The sequence below is a fragment of the Peromyscus leucopus genome, chromosome 15 (assembly GCF_004664715.2).
Source record: "Peromyscus leucopus breed LL Stock chromosome 15, UCI_PerLeu_2.1, whole genome shotgun sequence".
Classification (NCBI taxonomy): Eukaryota; Metazoa; Chordata; class Mammalia; order Rodentia; family Cricetidae; genus Peromyscus; species Peromyscus leucopus.
Genome location: NC_051076.1, coordinates 82,410,068 through 82,427,367, shown reverse-complemented (window position 1 = coordinate 82,427,367; position 17,300 = coordinate 82,410,068). Strand labels below are relative to the sequence as shown.

General features: G+C 46.5%; 1 protein-coding gene across 3 annotated transcripts in view; it reads right to left on the bottom strand.

Annotated features, from left to right (window-relative positions):
* Positions 1–17,300, bottom strand: part of Tnfrsf11a (TNF receptor superfamily member 11a) — a 67,560-nt gene that overhangs the window by 10,885 nt on the left and 39,375 nt on the right. For 2 of the 3 annotated variants that reach the window (XM_028883383.2, XM_037211021.1), the window contains exons 5-9: positions 14,473–14,566; positions 12,323–12,417; positions 10,482–10,595; positions 6,963–7,015; positions 3,731–4,487 (exon numbers count right to left, since the gene is read on the bottom strand). In XM_028883383.2, coding sequence (XP_028739216.1) covers positions 3,731–4,487; positions 6,963–7,015; positions 10,482–10,595; positions 12,323–12,417; positions 14,473–14,566 — 1,113 coding nt within the window. The remainder of the gene's footprint in view (positions 1–3,730; positions 4,488–6,962; positions 7,016–10,481; positions 10,596–12,322; positions 12,418–14,472; positions 14,567–17,300) is intronic. The other variant, XM_028883384.2, reaches the window with a different exon arrangement.

Genomic DNA, 17,300 nt, shown 5'->3' with positions numbered 1-17,300 from the left:
AGTGGAATAAATGGAGTGGTACCCTCGGGGCAAGACCCCACCCAGCTAAGCTTGTGAAAAGAACAGACCTAAGGAGTTATTTGTTCCTAAAGAGCTACAACAAAGAAAATTCTGTACAGATACAACTTAAGGATAGGGCAGTTTCCAGCTCCAGTAAGCAGCTAAACTTGGCCATTGCAGCCACACAGTTCTGGAATTAAGAGTACAGGTGTAAAGGGGTCGTGGAATCTTCCTCCATGGTTACATAGGCCATGTGGTAGGGGAGACCCTAAGTGGGGACCAAAGAGGCCACTGTGTGAAGCTGTGAAGGTGAACTCTGGATTTCATTGGAGATCCGTGGGATATCTGCCAAGGAGAGCTGCATCGAGGGTGGTGAACCAGCCCCAGGAAAAGGGGGTATTGCTGTCAACAAAGCTGGAAAGAGTGGGAGGACTAGAGCACAAACGCTTTGACATCAGACATGGAGCTCCAAGATTTGGAGTTTGCCCTGCGGGTTTCAGTCTTGCTCTGGTCCAGTATGTCCTCAATATGACTTCTTTTCCTCTGTTGGAAGTATGTGACTTTTTTTTTTTTTTTTTGCTCTTACGGGGTGAGGGGGGAGGGGGTGTTACAATTAAGAGATCATCTTGAGTCTCAGAAGAAACTTTGCCCCCCTCCCTTTTTCTGAGACAGGGTTTTTCTGTGTAGCCCTAGCAGGCCAGGCTGGCCTCAAACTTAGAAATATCCGCCTGACTCTGCCTCCCAAGTGCTGGGATTAAAGGCATGTGCCAACACCACCCAGTGAGACTCTGGACCTTTAAACAGGTATAAGACTGTGAAAGACCTCAGGGACTTTGAAGTTTGACCTAACACACTTTGCATTATGACAGGGATACAAGCCTATGGGGACCAGGAAGTGTAGTGTGGGGGTTTGAATAATAATGGTCCCAGAAGCTCATATATTTGAGTGTTTGGTTCCCATTTGGTGGATTGTTTAGGAAGAATTGGAGATGCCTCCTTGTCGACGATGGTGTGGCCTTGTCCAAGGAGAAATGTCACTAGGGGTGGGCTTTGAGGTCCTAAAAGTCCGTGCCAGGCCCAGTCTCTGCCTCCTGCCTATAGATCAGCTCTCAGCTGCTGCTCCAGTATCTGCCTGCTTCCTGCCATGCTTCTCGCCATGATTATGGAAACTCTGGAACTGTAGCAAGCCCCCAATCAAACGCTTCCTTTTATAAAGTGCCTTGGTCACAGTGTCTCCGCAGCGATGAACTAGAAATTAAGATTGTTACCAGTGGGATTGCGACTAAGGTAACCATCATGAGACCAGAATTAAGCATCACTTAAGAATTAAGGCCTGGTTGTTTAGTCACAGTGTAAAGCATGCTTCTCTTTCACTGGTCTCTGCTACTAATTCTTACTGCTTGTTAAGAGGCAGAGCATCACTAGAGTAGACTTAACAACCAGGAGTATTTTTCAGGTTGCCTCTCTTTGTGGAGCTCTTGGAACAGCTATTCCTGTTTTGTGAAAGGCTGGCATCATATGCTGAAGATTGGCTCAGCAGGAAGAGTCACTTGCTGCCAGCCAGAGGTTGATCCCCAAGACTCACACAGTGGAAGGAGAGAACAGATTGCCAAAAGCTGACTTCTATCTACACAAGAGTCATGGTGCATGGGCACACACTTGCACACACGTGTGTGCACACACACACTAAATAAAATTAGTTTTTTTTTTTTAAAAAAAAGATGGCATGGTACCCTTTCCTGCAGAAGTCCCCAGTTACCATTATTTCTTCAGACACCACTTGATCTGGCTATCAGGTTAAGTAAACAGAATAACAGCCTGGTATAAAATCTAAAGTCCCAGGAGAAGAAGCTATCTCCTTTAAGTGCTGAGAGCCTTGAAGGAGGATGGGCACAGGTCCCCGAGCATCATCACCCACTTTCACACACCTCTTAGAGTATGAATGATGACAGTTTGAAAAGGCTAAGAATATATTACTTTGACCATAAGGACTGTTTGTGCAGAAGTAATTATGGAGAGAATGGGGTAGCCTTAAAAATCAATCAGGCTGCTGCATCTCCTCAGGCAAGAATTAATTTGGCCTGCTAGTGGTGATGAGCTGGCTGGCTCTGCTGGTGTTCTGCATGGCTAAGCATCAGACATGGAAACAGCAGTGTCAACTTTTTGCAAATTAACACTGTCGATGACACGTGATAGTCTTTTCCTCTATGCCTAGCTGTTCAATACTCAAGGAGTATATCACAGATACACATGACTATTGTTTTTGCTCTGATAGGAGGACAAAGTTTGGTTTTGGGCTTCCAAATTCTTTCTCCCTCCATGCCCCACACCATGCACACATTTTCTTTAAAGCTCTAGAAGAGTCTTGAAGAGGAAAACCAGGTCAGTTCTCTCAGAACGTCTCCTCTCCTTCAATCTGACAGCTGAGATTCAGTGTTTTTACAGCAGACCACACCTCGGAGGCAGGAAGGCACACTGTTCTACCAGTCAAGCCAGGAACCTATATTACCAGGTGGCCAAACAGCCTGTGCTTCAGGGTTCAATCCGGCCACCTCCAGGCTGTAAAATGCAGATGCTGGCACCACTTGGAGGCCCAAGCAAGAGCCAGGAAAGAAAGGCACCTCTGGTGAGGGGACCCCACATGGGCTTGGTTTCCTGAGTCCATCTCTCCCTCCCTCCCTCCCTCAGCAGGGGGATTCTGAGAAGCCTCTGAAGTGGTACATATCCATCTATTCATTTTTTCTTCTGGAGAATGTTCACAGCTTCCAAAAGAATCTCAGTGACCTCCCTGCCTCTGACCAGGCTACTAATACCCAGAGGACATCCTCACTGTCAGTTGTTAAGTGCTCTGTACTGCATAGTTTTTTAACAGATGGTGTTCTACCCTCAGGCAAGAAAAAAGTCACAATATTATCACTGGTGGGCTGTTTGTGTTCGGCAATGTTGCAGCAATAAATCTCTATAATGATGCTAAATTGTAAATTATCATCTGGGTTTTATAAACATATTAAATGTGGTGGTTATAAAAGGGGCTGTTCTTATAAAGTAACAAAAGACACTTTTACTGCATCACCAACTTGCTACTTAACTAAATAACTAGGGAGCAACTAATTGTCCTGAGATTTAGAAGCCTGGGTTTCTCTTACCCACCCCTCCCCAAATACGAGGGAACACCATGATTCAGTCACTCCTAAAATGACTGTTGACTTTGTCTTTCAGGGTTTGGTCCTGTGGTTGGAGTGCTAACCGCAAACCCAACCCTGAGAAGCCTGAAGGCGGAGAGCTCAGGCATGCCTAAGGCAGTAGCAGCCTCCCTGGGGGATGACATCATGACAACAGTCAGCACAGTCCACAGCGCAAAGCACAGCGAGAACCTAAAGCCCCTGTAAAGACGCTTAGCAAGGGGCCGGACACTTGCTCCGTTGGCAGAATGCTCGGCCAACACACAGGAAGCCCCAGCAAACCGGTGTGACGTCCTACACTTGTGAGTCCAGTATTAGGGAGATGGAACAGAAGGAGAAGGACTTCAAAGTCATCCTAGCCATGCATAGTGAGTTTGGGGCCAGCCTGGGCTACAAGAGACCCTGTGTCAATTAGCAGACAAAGGAGTTGGGCTGTGTCTCTCCTGTCGGTTTTCTGTTCTCCGGAAACTTGTGAAACACGCCTCTGAAACCTTTACCCAAGATGGGCCCTTCTGCTCAAAAGCAGGAGCCCAGGAAGGTTTACTTACCAGACGCAGGTGGCTGGTCACTGGGGGAATTCCCAGGCCCTGAGGCTCCCCTCTCCGAGCTTGGAAGCTTGACGTCAGCCCTGTCCTGGGGCTGCTCTCCCGCCTCTGCCGCACTGGCGGCTGCTTCGCCAGGAAGGCCCATGCTGTAGGCACTCTGGGGCAATGGTCCACATTTCAGAGACCCCATAAGGGGCTCGTGGTCCTCCCCAGGAGTGTTCCCACAGCCTGTGTAGCCATCTGGTGAGTTGGAGCTGGCCACCCAGGGCAGGCAACTGTCGCCCTCTATTTCTTTTTTCAAGTACTTTTCAGAGGACAAAGGAGTACAGTCAGTCCTGCATGGAGGCTCAGTGAAGCTGCAGCCTTCAGAGTCAACGGTGCTCTCAGTCCCTGTGAAACACTGGCTTAAACTGTCATTCTCCCCGACTTCCAGGGGCTCCTGGAAAGGGGGTGTGGATCTGCTTCCGGGCTGGATCAGGAGCAGGGAACCATCAGGCAGCTGTGAGGGCCGGTCTGTGTACTCATCCTCTGTGGGAACCTTCCTTGAGAGGTCCCCCTGGGTCTCAACTTCGCTGACCAATGTAAACATCCTGGCATCTCCACCCTCTGCACAGGACCCGCCTGCTGCACACACAGGCCTAGGACCATCTTCCGGATAGCACATGTTTTCTGGAAGCATCTTCTCCTCCAGAGACATCAGTAGGCCGCCTTCACACACTTCCCGTTGACTGGAGGTGGCACAGCAGTCACCTGAGGACTCCTGGGGATGTGAATTCAGAATATCCAGAGTTATTACAGCATGGTTGCCTGACCACTGCTGGAAAGTGTTGATATGAACGGTTTCCACCTTGACAAGTACGGGTGGCCCATACTCTATGGCTTTATTTATGCTATTTAAAATTACAGAGTGTGAGAGAAGTCTAGAAAGGACGCAAACAGAAATGACTGGATCTCTACTGAGATGAATAGCATCTGCACACTAGACAAGTGAAGAGATAATCCAAGTAACACCTGAACACATCTGCTGTGGGATGTTCTGTATGGCAAATGTGTTGCTCTGATTGGTTAGTAAATAAAACACTGATTGGCCAGTAGTCAGGCAGGAGGAAGTATAGGCGGGACAAGGAGGAGAAGAATTCTGGGAAGTGGAAGGCTGAGTCAGAGACACTGCCAGCCGCCACCATTACCAGCCGCATGTGAAGATGCCGGTAAGCCACGAGCCATGTGGCAAGGTATAGATTTATAGAAATGGATCAATTTAAGATATAAGAACAGTTAGCAAGAAGTCTGCCACAGCCATACAGTTTGTAAGCAATATAAGTCTCTGTGTTTACTTGGTTGGGTCTGAGCGGCTGTGGGACTGGCAGGTGAGAGAGATTTGTCCTGATTGTGGGCCAGGCAGGAAAACTCTAGCTACACACATCTGTCTGTAACAAAACAATGACAACATGCCCAGGTGCCGGATTCCAGTCAGTGGCTCGGTTTGTGGCGTGGTTTAGTTCTGAGTGTTCTACAATTCAGCGAACAAGCAAGCTTATCAGGATGAAAGGACTCAGGTGTAACGCTGGGAAGGGAAGATCCAAGCAGGAAAAGGGAGAGAGTGTTGGCATTCTGGCCCTCCCACTGGGGACCTGCCCTGCATCCTGATGTAAATCCTCCTTTAAGGAAAAAAAAAACGCCTCCCTTCGTCTTCCTCTCCCGCTTCCTCCCTTTCTCATCATGAGGTGTATACACCTCTGCTTTCCCTCCCTCTCTTTCTTCTTCTCTCCCTCTTTCCTTTCTCACCCTTTCTCTCTCTATTATAGTAAACTTCCACGTGGATGCCGTGCCTGGGGTGTGAGTGACTTTCCACCATGTCACGCCACCCACCCAAGGGTCTGCATGGTGTGTTCCCCTCTCCTGCCCTCCCTCATCCACCAGGACACCTCAGCCCAACCCGCCAAGACCTCCCACACACCGTACCGTTACAGAGATGAGAGCGGATCCTGTGGAATTGGAGCTGAATTACAGAAACCAGTCTAATGTCTGCAGTTGATGTATTTTATACTTATAACAGATGTAAAGGACAAACTAGAATAATTAGCATTTTAATATCAAATGTGGATTGGAAAATGGTTAAGTCACTGTTCAGTTTTTGTTGTTTAGTTTTGGACATTTGAGACAGGGTCTTATGTAACTGAGGCTGGCCTTATTGGGGAGTACAGGATGACTCTGAACTTCTGATCCTCCTGCCCCTACCTCCCAGGAGCCTGGATTATAGACAAGTTTATTCTCTGCTGTTGGTCAGCTCAGAGTTTTGAGCCTGCTGGCCTAGCACTTCACTTTTTCAACTGAGCTACACACTCAGTTATTTATTCACTTACTTCAGAGGAGAGACTGAGTGGAACATGAGCAGTCATTGCTTTCTTCTTTTTAAAAAGATTTGTTAAATCTGAGTCTAGTTGTCCTAACTGGCCAGAAAATGGCATGGGATCCCTTTGAGCTACAGTTGCAGGCTGTAACCACTGTGGTTGTGAGCTGCCTAGCGTGAGTGCTGAGAACTGAACTCAGGCCCTCTGGAAGAGAAGGACGTGCTCTAAACCACTGAGCCATTGCTCCAGTCTGTTTCAGTTTTATTATTTTTTCATTTTGGTAAATTTACTGTTTGACAAAGACTATTTATTCTTAAGGAATGTACATTTAGATATTTAGAAACAGAGGAATACAGCATCTCCATTACCTCTAAAGTGATTCCACACATACTTGAGTCACATACAGAACAGATCCGTGTGATAAAGTGTAAACTACTGATGGATTTGGGAATCAGGCATCAGGCCTTTCATTACAATAGTCTTAATACTTTTCAGTAATTTTTGAAATTATGACAAAGGAGAAGATTAATTAAATAACGACAGAGTAAAAGCAAGTCATAGATGGTTCCTCCTAGGAATCTGCACTAGGTGATCAAGGTCAGTTCTAAAAATACGTGCACAGAGACAACAGAATTGGAATAAAGACTGTTGTCTGGCTCAGGGGTCGTAAACTTGCCTAGCATGAGTAAAGACCATTCAGTGTCCAGCCTGGGGTCAGGGAAGGGGTGGGAAGGGGGCGTGATGAAGACAAGGGGTGCTGACTTATTCAACAGGGATGGGTTCTGGACAGAGGTTTCACTGCCTAGTAGGCAGTGTGCTCCAGTCAGCCAGTTACAGCTCTGGAGACCACAGCAGGACTTAGAGGAGGCAGTAAGCATGTTCACCTTATTTCCACTTAGGCTGCTGCAAGCGTCATTGACCCAGTTCCACAAATTAGCTGGAAAAAAAAGCGAAGATAAGAACCTCATGTTATGATTTCTACTTACTTTAATATAAACTTTAACTTTAGATATTTAACTTATACAGCATGATGTTATAAGGTAAATATAGATGGTACAGTGGTCACTACAACAAAACAGATTAACTTATCCATCACGTCACGTGGTGATTTGTATGTAGCAAGAAGAGCTAAAATCAACTCTCTTAGCAAACCTTCTCATCAGTACAATTTTCTTCTCTAGGTGTGTTTATCCTATACATCTGCTACTGTAGCCTTTGACCTACCTCTCCCCATTTCCTTCTTCCTGCCCTGTTTCAGTCTCTTCTTCTGTGTATTTGACTTTCTCCCATTTTAGATCATTCTACATAAACATACCCCCTCTCAGTGTTACGGTAAGGTGTTAACATTCCTGAGCCAAAGTATTTGATTATAATTCACCCAGGGCTGGGGGTGAAGCTCCGTGGCAGAAAGCGTGTGTGGCATTCACAAAGCTCTAGGTCCATCCTCAGCGCAGGGGTGCAACAGGACTAGTAGATGGCTCAGTGGTGCAGTACTTGCTTAACAAAAGCAAAGACCTGGGTTCGATCTCCAGCACAGGGGTGGGAGTCAACCAAACATTTAATAAATTAACTGATTTAAATGCTCTGAAGGCATCTTACTTTTGAACAAAAGCAGAACTTGCTGATCTCTAGAGAAAAAAATCCCTGTTAAAGTTAGTTTTTGCCAACTTGACACAAACCTAAGCACCTAGGAAGCGTGGCCTTCAACTGGCGGAACTGTCTCCGTCAGACTGGCCTGTGGACTGTCTGGGGGACATTTCCTCGACTGCTGATTGATGTGGGAGGGAGGGCCCAGTCTATTGTGAGCAATGCCATCCCTGGGCTAAGACAGGTAGCTGAGGAGATGGAAAGATAGCTCTGCAGTTAAGAACACTGTCTGCTCTTCCAGATGACCCAGGTTCAATTCCCATCACCTACATGTAGGCTCACAATCATTTGTAACTCTAGTGCCACAGGATCCAATGCCTTCTTCTGGCTTCTGAGGGTAGCAGGCATGCATGTGGTGCACAGACTTACATGTAGACCAAACACCCATGCACATAAAATAAATTTTAAAAGATGTTAAAAAGAAAGGTAGCTGAGCAAGCCATGGGAAACAAGCCAGTAAGAAGCACTCCTCCATGGCCTCTGCTTCAGTTCCTGCCTCCAGGTTCCTGGCTTGAGCTCCTGCCCCGATTTCTGGGCTGTAAAGTGTAAGATAGACGAACAGACAAGCAAACAAACGCCTCTTCCTTCTACGTTACTTTTGGTCATGGTGTTTATCATAGCAACAGAAGCCAAACTACTCCATCGAATACCTATGGATACAGCTGGGTCTGCCATGATGCTGTTAGACTACAGGCATTCTCATTCCCTTCGAACTGTTATTGTGCACTTGAGAAGCAAAATGACCAAGAGGGGTACGAAGAAGGTGTATCTGTGACAATAATATGCAAAGATAAAGTTTTATTGCATAACTTATGAAAATCCAATGTTCTCTTTACTATGAACAGGGAAGTCAGGAGCTGCAGATTCTTGTGGTTTTGTTTTTGCTTGAATGTGATGTGCATGTATGTATGTAGGCTTGCATGTATGTGTGCTGTGCATGCATGTGCATACACATGTCCATAGGTGTGTGCCTGTTCATGGTGTGCCTGTGTGTGTGTATATGTGTGTGAGCTTGATACCAGGCATCTTTGTGAGTCACTCTCCACCTTACACACTGAGGCAGGATATCTCACTTAAACCCAAGGCTCACTAGAACAGATAATCTAGCCAGCAGCTTGCTCAAGAGATGCCCTTCTAATCTCTGCAGCCTCAAGTGCTGGGATCACAGGTGGGGAGGAAGGAAGCACACTTCACAGGATGCCCTGTGAATAATTCCTACTATATACTTTGACAAAGTGTGGATTCTCCATTTTCTTCAAGCTTCCTCCACTGATTCATTGTCTGAACCTCTGGATTACAAACCCTTGGCTTCTGTGGAATTGAACTCTTCTTCTCTCTCTCCTTCTCCCTCTGCCCGCCCCCCAAACTTATATTCTCTTTCTCCTCCTATCTTTCTTCTCCATACCCCCATCAACCAGGGCTGAGGATCACACCTGAGGCCTTTCTTATGCTAGGCAAGCACTTTACTACTGGGCTATAGCCCCAGCCCTTGGACTTTTGGTTTTAAACATGGGGTCTCCCTATGTTGCCCAGGCTGGCCTCGAACCTCTCCTGCCTCTACCCTCTGAGCACCAAGACTGCAAGTGTGTGGCTCAACAAGGTTTGTTTTGCTTGTTGAACCTCAGTTTGACCCCCAAACACACTTAAAGGTGAAAAGAGAGAACAAACTCCACCAAGTTGTCCTTTGGCTTCCACATATGTGTCATGGCACATGCACCCTACATACATCATGAACACACAATAAGCAAAAGTTTTAAGATGATTATGATATATTTGAAAAAAAAAAAAAACAAAACTAAGGAGTCTGGCATCCCTTCAATAAAAAACACACTTCGTTTAGCAGTGTCATATAAAAGTCAACCATGATGTGATGTTTAAAACACTATCTACCTTTTTGCAGATATCCCTAAGAAATGAAGTAACATTGGTTTCTCTATTTTGAAAACAAACCCCTAAATTCCAAAAATACAAAGTCATCTATTTTCATAATTTTAGATTCACATTTCAAAACAGTACCCCAATCAAAACTCCCCCATCTAACCATGTATCTGAGCATTTGTCTGTATTGGATGGGTGCATGCATCCACAGGGGACCCATCAGGGGTGACGATAAGCCCCTGTGTGTCAGAGATGCACAGAGATACAGTGTGGGCCCCCAGCAGCGGCACGGGAGCAATTTCAGAAAGGCTGAATGTTGTTTACCCATACACAAATGTCGTCCTTTGGTTCTTGTCATTATTGTTGCTAGACGAGAACAAAGACTCAGACACAAAGGTGCTTGTCTTAGGGTGCAAATAAACTTTACTTGATGAACCCGAGTTTGACCCCCAAAACTCACTTAAAGGTCAAATTCCACAAAGTTTTTCTCTGACCTCCACATGTCCATTGTGGCTCACACACCCACACATACATCATGGATACACATAATAAGCAAAAATGTTATTTTATTTATTTTTTTTATGTGCATTGGTGTTTTGCCTGCATATGTCTCTGCATGAGGGTGTCAAGTTCCATGGAACTGGAGTTAAGACAGTTGTGAGCTACCATGTGGTGGGTGCTGGGAACTGAACCCAGGTCCTCAAGAAGAGCCACCAGTGCTCTAACCACTGAGCTACCACCCTAGTCTCACAAGTGAGAAATTTAAAAAGCAGATTCCATGACAGTCAGGGACAATATGCTCGTCTCCTATGATACCTTCATGGAAAGTACTCGTATTCTCCCCGACCACCTTTCAGATGCCACCGCGGACACAATACCTGTCAACGCTTTCCCTCCCTTCCGGTAGTAAACGCCAAAGACAACGGCAGCGACCAGCACCACAGAGACGAAGAGGAGCAGAATGATGAGACTGGGCAGGTAAATCTGGACTTCTGTTGTGAAGAAAACACGGTATTCAAGATCATTTCAGTTTACCAAGTTAAATGATGATAAAGTCCTGTAAATCCATCCCAAGAATCAAGGATGTGGGTGTCTAGGTAACCGCAGTGGAGAGCTCTCAACCCGGAAGTGCAGAGAGGTCCCAGCTGTTAGAGGACACTCTTCAAAGCTTAACCCACCCTGCTCAGGGGCCTCCCCTCCAGGTGAGGCCAGCCCAGACCCACTGTCCTAGCTCTGCTTGAGAATAAGTTGAATGCCATCCACCATGCTGTCTTGGTTCATCATCTCTCTGAGTCTGTCATTCACCACCTGCTCTTCTTATTCACAACCTTATTGTTGTTCTGTGACCTGGTTCTCTGCATGTTAGAAAGGTCTTTCCCCAGGCTGCTTGCTTCTGAGGTGCACCCACCACTCACCTAAAGCAGCCAGATCGAGGCCTCTGCCAGCCAGCGGCTTTCTGTCAAGCTTTCAAATCCATATTTAGATTAGCTTGATCTACAAATGCTCACAGATAATCACAGCCAGAACTAACAAGTGGCTTTATTTGGCTTGATCAAAATCTCCACATAGGCGCCCTCATCTATCACCCCCTACAAACCTGGGCATTGGCATTGGCATTGACATTTATGTTTATAGCTTACTCCTAACTCTGTGTAAAAAAAATTATTATCACTGGGTAAAATCCCCAACAGATGGGGGGGGGGAGAAAGAGAGAGAGAGAGGGAGGGGGAGAAGAAGAAGGAGGAGGAGGAAGGAAGAGGAGGAGGAAGGAAGAGGAGAGGAGAGAAGAGAAGAGAAAAGAAGAGAAGAAAAAAATTGGAATTGGGGAGGGGAGCTGGAGAGATGACTCAGCACTTGAGACCTGGCTGCTCTTCCAGAAGACCCAGGTTCAATACCCAGCACCTACATGGCGGCTCACATGACTGTCTGTAACTCCTGTCCCAGGGGATCCAACACTCTTCAGGCCTCCTGGGGCACTGAGCATGTGTGTTATGCACAGGCATAAATGGAGACAAAACACCCATGTACATAAAATAAATAAACAAATTTTTTAAAAAAAGCTCATACTGTTTAAAACAAGACAAAACAAAATGATGGGGCTGGAGAAATGGCTCAGCAGTTGAAAGCACTGGCTGCTCTTACAGAGGACCTGGGCTTGATTCTTAGTGCCCACATGGCAGCTCACAACTGTCTGCAACTCCAGTAGCAGAGGATCCTATGCCCTCCTCTGGCCTCCTTGAGCAATGCACACAGGTGGTGCACATAGATGTAGTCAACATATCCATACACATAAAACAGAAAGAGAATAAATCTTTTAAGCAAATAAAATGCTGATAAAAACAAAAATAATACCAAGACAATCATGGACAGAATGAGCTGAAAAGCAGAAATGAATCCCTGTGGCTGCAGCTTATCACTTCTGGAGAGACCACCCCGGGGCCATGTGCCTCCCACAGCAGCTTGTCATTCTGGAGAGACCACCCCGGGGCCATGTGCCTCCTACAGCAGCTTGTCATTCTGGAGAGACCACCCCGGGGCCATGTGCCTCCCACAGCAGCTTGTCATTCTGGAGAGACCACCCCGGGGCCATGTGCCTCCCACAAGCAGCTTGTCATTCTGGAGAGACCACCCCGGGGCCATGTGCCTCCCACAAGCAGCTTGTCATTCTGGAGAGACCACCCCGGGGCCATGTGCCTCCCACAGGTTATGCTCGCCGTACCCTGAGGTGATTTTCTCAATGTCAGAGAAGAGCTGCAGACCACATCAGATTTCGTCGTCCCTGGGTGCGCTTCTATCATTCCAAGGAGGGTACAGCTGTGAGGAAAAAGCAGGCAATGGCTGTGGATCAATACTTTTGATTTTAAAAACCAAACGAAGGAAATGTCATACTGAGCTAGACTGGCAGCTCCTTCAGGGCTGGAGGGATGGCTCAGAGGTTAAGAGTACTGGGTACTCTTCCAGAGGTCCTGAGTTCAATCCCGAGCAACCACATGGTGGCTCACAACCATCTCTAATGAGATCTGGTGCCCTCTACTGGTTTGAAGACATACAAGAAGATAGAACACACAACAAATAAATCTTTAAGGAAGGGAAGCTGTCTGGATGCTTGAACCCCCCACCTTGCCATGGGGAGCAGAAGCCCTCAGGGGTGGATGGAGTGCTTGGGGAACACTCTTAGAACTACTGAGAACATGGGGGGGGGGTTGCGGGCAAGAGTGAAGAAGGAACTTCAGTAAACAGGACTTCAAGTGCGGACAGAGTTTTGATGAGTGCAATTCTAAAGATGAAAAATACAATCTTCTCAACACAAAACCTGAATAAAATTCATTGGGAACCAGTGTTTAGTAAGAACCTACTGAGCCACAGGTGGTGGTATACACTGTGATCCTGACAGTCGGGGTACTAGGAGGCACAACGAGACCCTGTCTGAAAACAGTGAATGATGGGAACAGGAGAAGTAGATGCAACAGCAGCAGCTTGTGGGATGGGTAATGTGAGCTTTTTAAAATGAAGAATATATTTGGAACTGAGGACTCATTGCACTTATCACCAGTATTAGACGACAGGATGCAAAGAAAAGCTTGTTCTGTGTAACTCATGGGAGGTGCTAAACTATACGTTAGTCAAGCGTCCCTAGCCAAAATCCAACAGTCAAAATGGGAAAGTTTTAGAACACTGACATGAAATCTCAATTAGGAAATCAGACATCATGAAATTTTGTTTCACTCACAAAAATAATTTAGGGTGTGTAATTGTCTTCAGGTTCTGTGTATAAGGTACACATGAGAGACAAAACAATTCTGTGTTTAGACCTGGCATCCTTCTCCAAAAGTTCTCAGTACACATCTAAAAGTATGCCAGAACCTGAAATAAACCTGAAACATTTCCCAAGCCAGTTTGTATACCACACTATCTCTACAAAACTTATCTCGGAAGAAAACTCAGAACTTAGTGAGGAGGGGTGGTGCGTTTCCCCAGTGAGGTACACGGCGGCTGTGAGAAGCCAGAGATCCCCATTTCAGTGTAGGAAAAAATCATCAGGTAACTTCGTATTGCAAAGCCCTGGGTTCCTCCTCATCAGCAAAAATAATAAATAAACTGGAAATTAAAATATCGATGAAACAGGATGATCATGGATGGGATAAAATCAAAGGTGCCAATGGACTTCTGTTATTTGGCTTGTAAAGAGCTTCAGGATTGTACAAGAAAACCCAAAGCATTTACAGCGTACACTCACACAGACTGGGGCCACCTATATGCACTCACTTCCAGGTGAGCAAGCCGGTGATGATGGGAAGTGAGAGTGGTGAGTGACAGACAATACTTGGCCTAACTCAAGCTGGGGACACAGCTCAGTCACAGAGGACATGCCTAGCACATCTGCAGGCCTTACGTTCCACCTGCAGCAGCCCACCCCTGCCCCAGACAAAGAAGTCACCAACAACTTTCAACTAAATAAAGTGAGGTAAAGGAAAAAGAAGCTGGAACTGAAGGTCATATATTTCTGAATCTAAGAAGTGGCACAAAGCTCTGACATATGCCAGGTCCGACTGCGAGCTTGCCAGAATCACTCCCTACCATGCCATGGACAGACTTTCCAAGAGGAGGCTAACCTGACACACTCAACCCGCCTTCCACCCGGAGCTGCTGGGGCTGACTGGTCCAAACCCGCCTTCCACCCGGAGCTGCTGGGGCTGACCGGTCCAAACCCGCCTTCCACCCGGAGCTGCTGAGGCTGACCGGTCCAAACCCGCCTTCCACCCGGAGCTGCTGGGGCTGACCGGTCCAAACCCGCCTTCCACCCGGAGCTGCTGAGGCTGACCGGTCCAAACCCGCACAGGTCCTCGGGCTTCTGCACCGGTCACTTACTTGGTCCAGGGCCTGCATCTGTCCGTGGATGAAAAGACATCTGAGAAGAAGCCGAGGAGGCAGGGTGTGCACACCGTGTCCGTGTTGAGCTGCACTGTCACACACACATACAGAAAGAAAGCCAACAGATAAAAGCAAGGAGACACTTAGAGATCAGCCAGGATGGTGTCCCTGAAGCACTGTCCCCGTCTTCCCTGTGTCTGCCTGGCCACCTGCATCTCCTGCCTTCAGCTCCTCCAGGCACACAATTATGTCCAGAAACTGGCTTCACATCAGGCCATTGAGATGACATCTGATGTCCAGCTAAGTCCAACTCTGCCTGATCTTACTGTTCAGAACCACTGTCTTAGGCTTCAACACATTTCTCCGTCAGTGTTGTATGACAAAATTTTGCTGTCTTGCTATTTCCAGCCTTCATAGCTGCATCAGCTTTCATCTGCAGGTGCCATCTCTGTCTTTAAGGGAAATGTGTCCTTCCAAAGCCAAGATATCTCATTACTCCAAAATCGGCAGGGGGTGGGAGGTGTGCGGGATTAATACTTGAGACATTTCTGGTCTCAATCAATTTGGATATGGGTTATACGACACTATTCACTACAGAAGTTATTATTTCAAAAGCCAGAATAGCTGAAATGCCTGTCAGCGGCTGACTTATTAAATACATGAGGGTACACAGCACAGTGAAATGATCAGCTTCACTTCACCAGGCTAAGGCATGGTAACTACACCTTTCCCCCTCAGAGGAACTTCGTGAGTCTCTTCCTCCTACACCAATGATTGGTGTCGAGTTTTTCTACCATGCCTGACATAACTACCGTATGCCTTCTATGCCTAGGGCCTCTGCTGTGATTGCTCACGCCACAGAAGTAACTACAGACAATATGTGAAGCAAATGGATGGGACTGTGTCCTAAGAAAACAAATGCAAATGGCAATGTAGTAGGATCTTGCCTTCAGAATCCACAGTACTCAGAGCAGAAGCTGATCTTGGCTAGTTTGATTCAGCTCTTAGACTTCGCCTAAGCTAAATTAGCAACGTAAGAGGTGCCTCAAGCTTTCTGTGAGTTCTGTCTTTATTGCAAGTGGCACATGACGATTTGGTAGGCACAAATGAACAATACCGACTACAATGTGAAACCAACATCAGGCCATTGGCTGGTGCCAAGCCTGCAAACGACTTTTGAAATTAGTAGCACTTCTACAATTAATTTTCATGAATACAAACCTAAAACGAGAAATTAAATTTCTTGGTACATGCCTGATAGGAAGCATACGTTTGATTTCTGTAATTTGGCAATAAATAAGATACATTGCCACAGTAATCAGGCAGTGTGACTGATTGTTAGAAACAATTCTAACAATGCCAGGATCATTGACTAACTAACATTACTTGAAACAACATTTTAAAAGATGAACACAGGAGCTAGAGTTTGTTTCCCAGCACCCACATCAGTCAGCTTACAGCTGCCTGGAATGCCCAGCTCCACGGATCCATTCAAGATCTCGGGCCTCCTCTGGCACTAGCATTCACACACACACACACACACACACACACACACACACACACACACACACGAGTTTTGTTTTGTTTGTTTGTTTTTTAAGATGAACAAAGGGTGAGATAAAGGTGCTTGACCCCAAGTCTGATGACCTGAGTTTAGTTCCTGGGACCCACATGATGAAGGGAGAAAACCAACTCCCGCAAGTTGTCTGACCTCCACAAATGGGCTGTGGCGTGGACACACACACACACACACACACACACACACACACACACACACACACACAATAAAGCTAAAAATTAAAAACAACAGAGTAATGCAGTCTAGAAGACTCTGAGAAGGGTTCCGGGACATTACCTTCCATGCACCTGACTTGTACGTGACTCTTGTTAACTCTGACCCGCTAAGTATCCTGAAGCCTTCTTTCCCTTCTCCCGCTCAGAACCAGGCTTCTCACACTAACACAAGGACTTACACTTCTATCTGCCACACTAGGTTTTATTTGGTACTGGGGACCAAATCCAGGGCTCTGTGCATGCTAGGTGAGTGTTGTACGAACTGACTAAGACATCCCCAGCCTGTCAAAATCATATCCACCTCCTGTCAAAAATGTATCATTTCCAAGGGTTCAAGGCGGAGAGAACTGTTAGGTCTCAAACCCCGGACAAAATCTAACAGGTGCCTGTTAACAGATCAAAGCTGATGCTGGCCACCAGCAGTTTCTCCCAGCATCCTTCTGTCCCTTATCTGTTACTTGGTCCTCCTGGCTAGCATGCCTCACCCGCTACCCTGAAGTCTCCAGCCCAGGGGCTGGGCTGCCCTTCCCCCAGAGGCTCTTCCCTATATTATCCAGTCATTTTGGCTGCACCGGCCCTTTCCTCCTTTTACCCCCTTGCCTCTAGGTCTCCTGGCTCTCCCCTCCCCCTTCTCCTCACATGGCATGGCTCAGGGTCATGTTCACTCTGTACTCTGACTATATGCTCCCTCCTATCTACAATAAACCTTCTCCTCCACCATGCCTGGAACAGTCACGACCTCCTTTTATTTTTTTAATTTTTCTTTTTTTTTTTTTTTTAAAAAAAAAAGATTTATTTATTTATTTCTTACACATACAGTATTCTGTCTGCACATATCCCTGCAGGCCAGAAGAGGGCACCAGATCTCATTATAGATGGTTGTGAGGCACCATGTGGTTGCTGGGAATTGAACTCAGGACCTTTGGAAGAACAAGCAGTGCTCTTAACCTCTGAGCCATCTCTCCAGCCCTATTTTTTTAATTTTTCATTCAAGAACATCTTCCAGAAATCATAAAGGTGGCGCCCTAGTT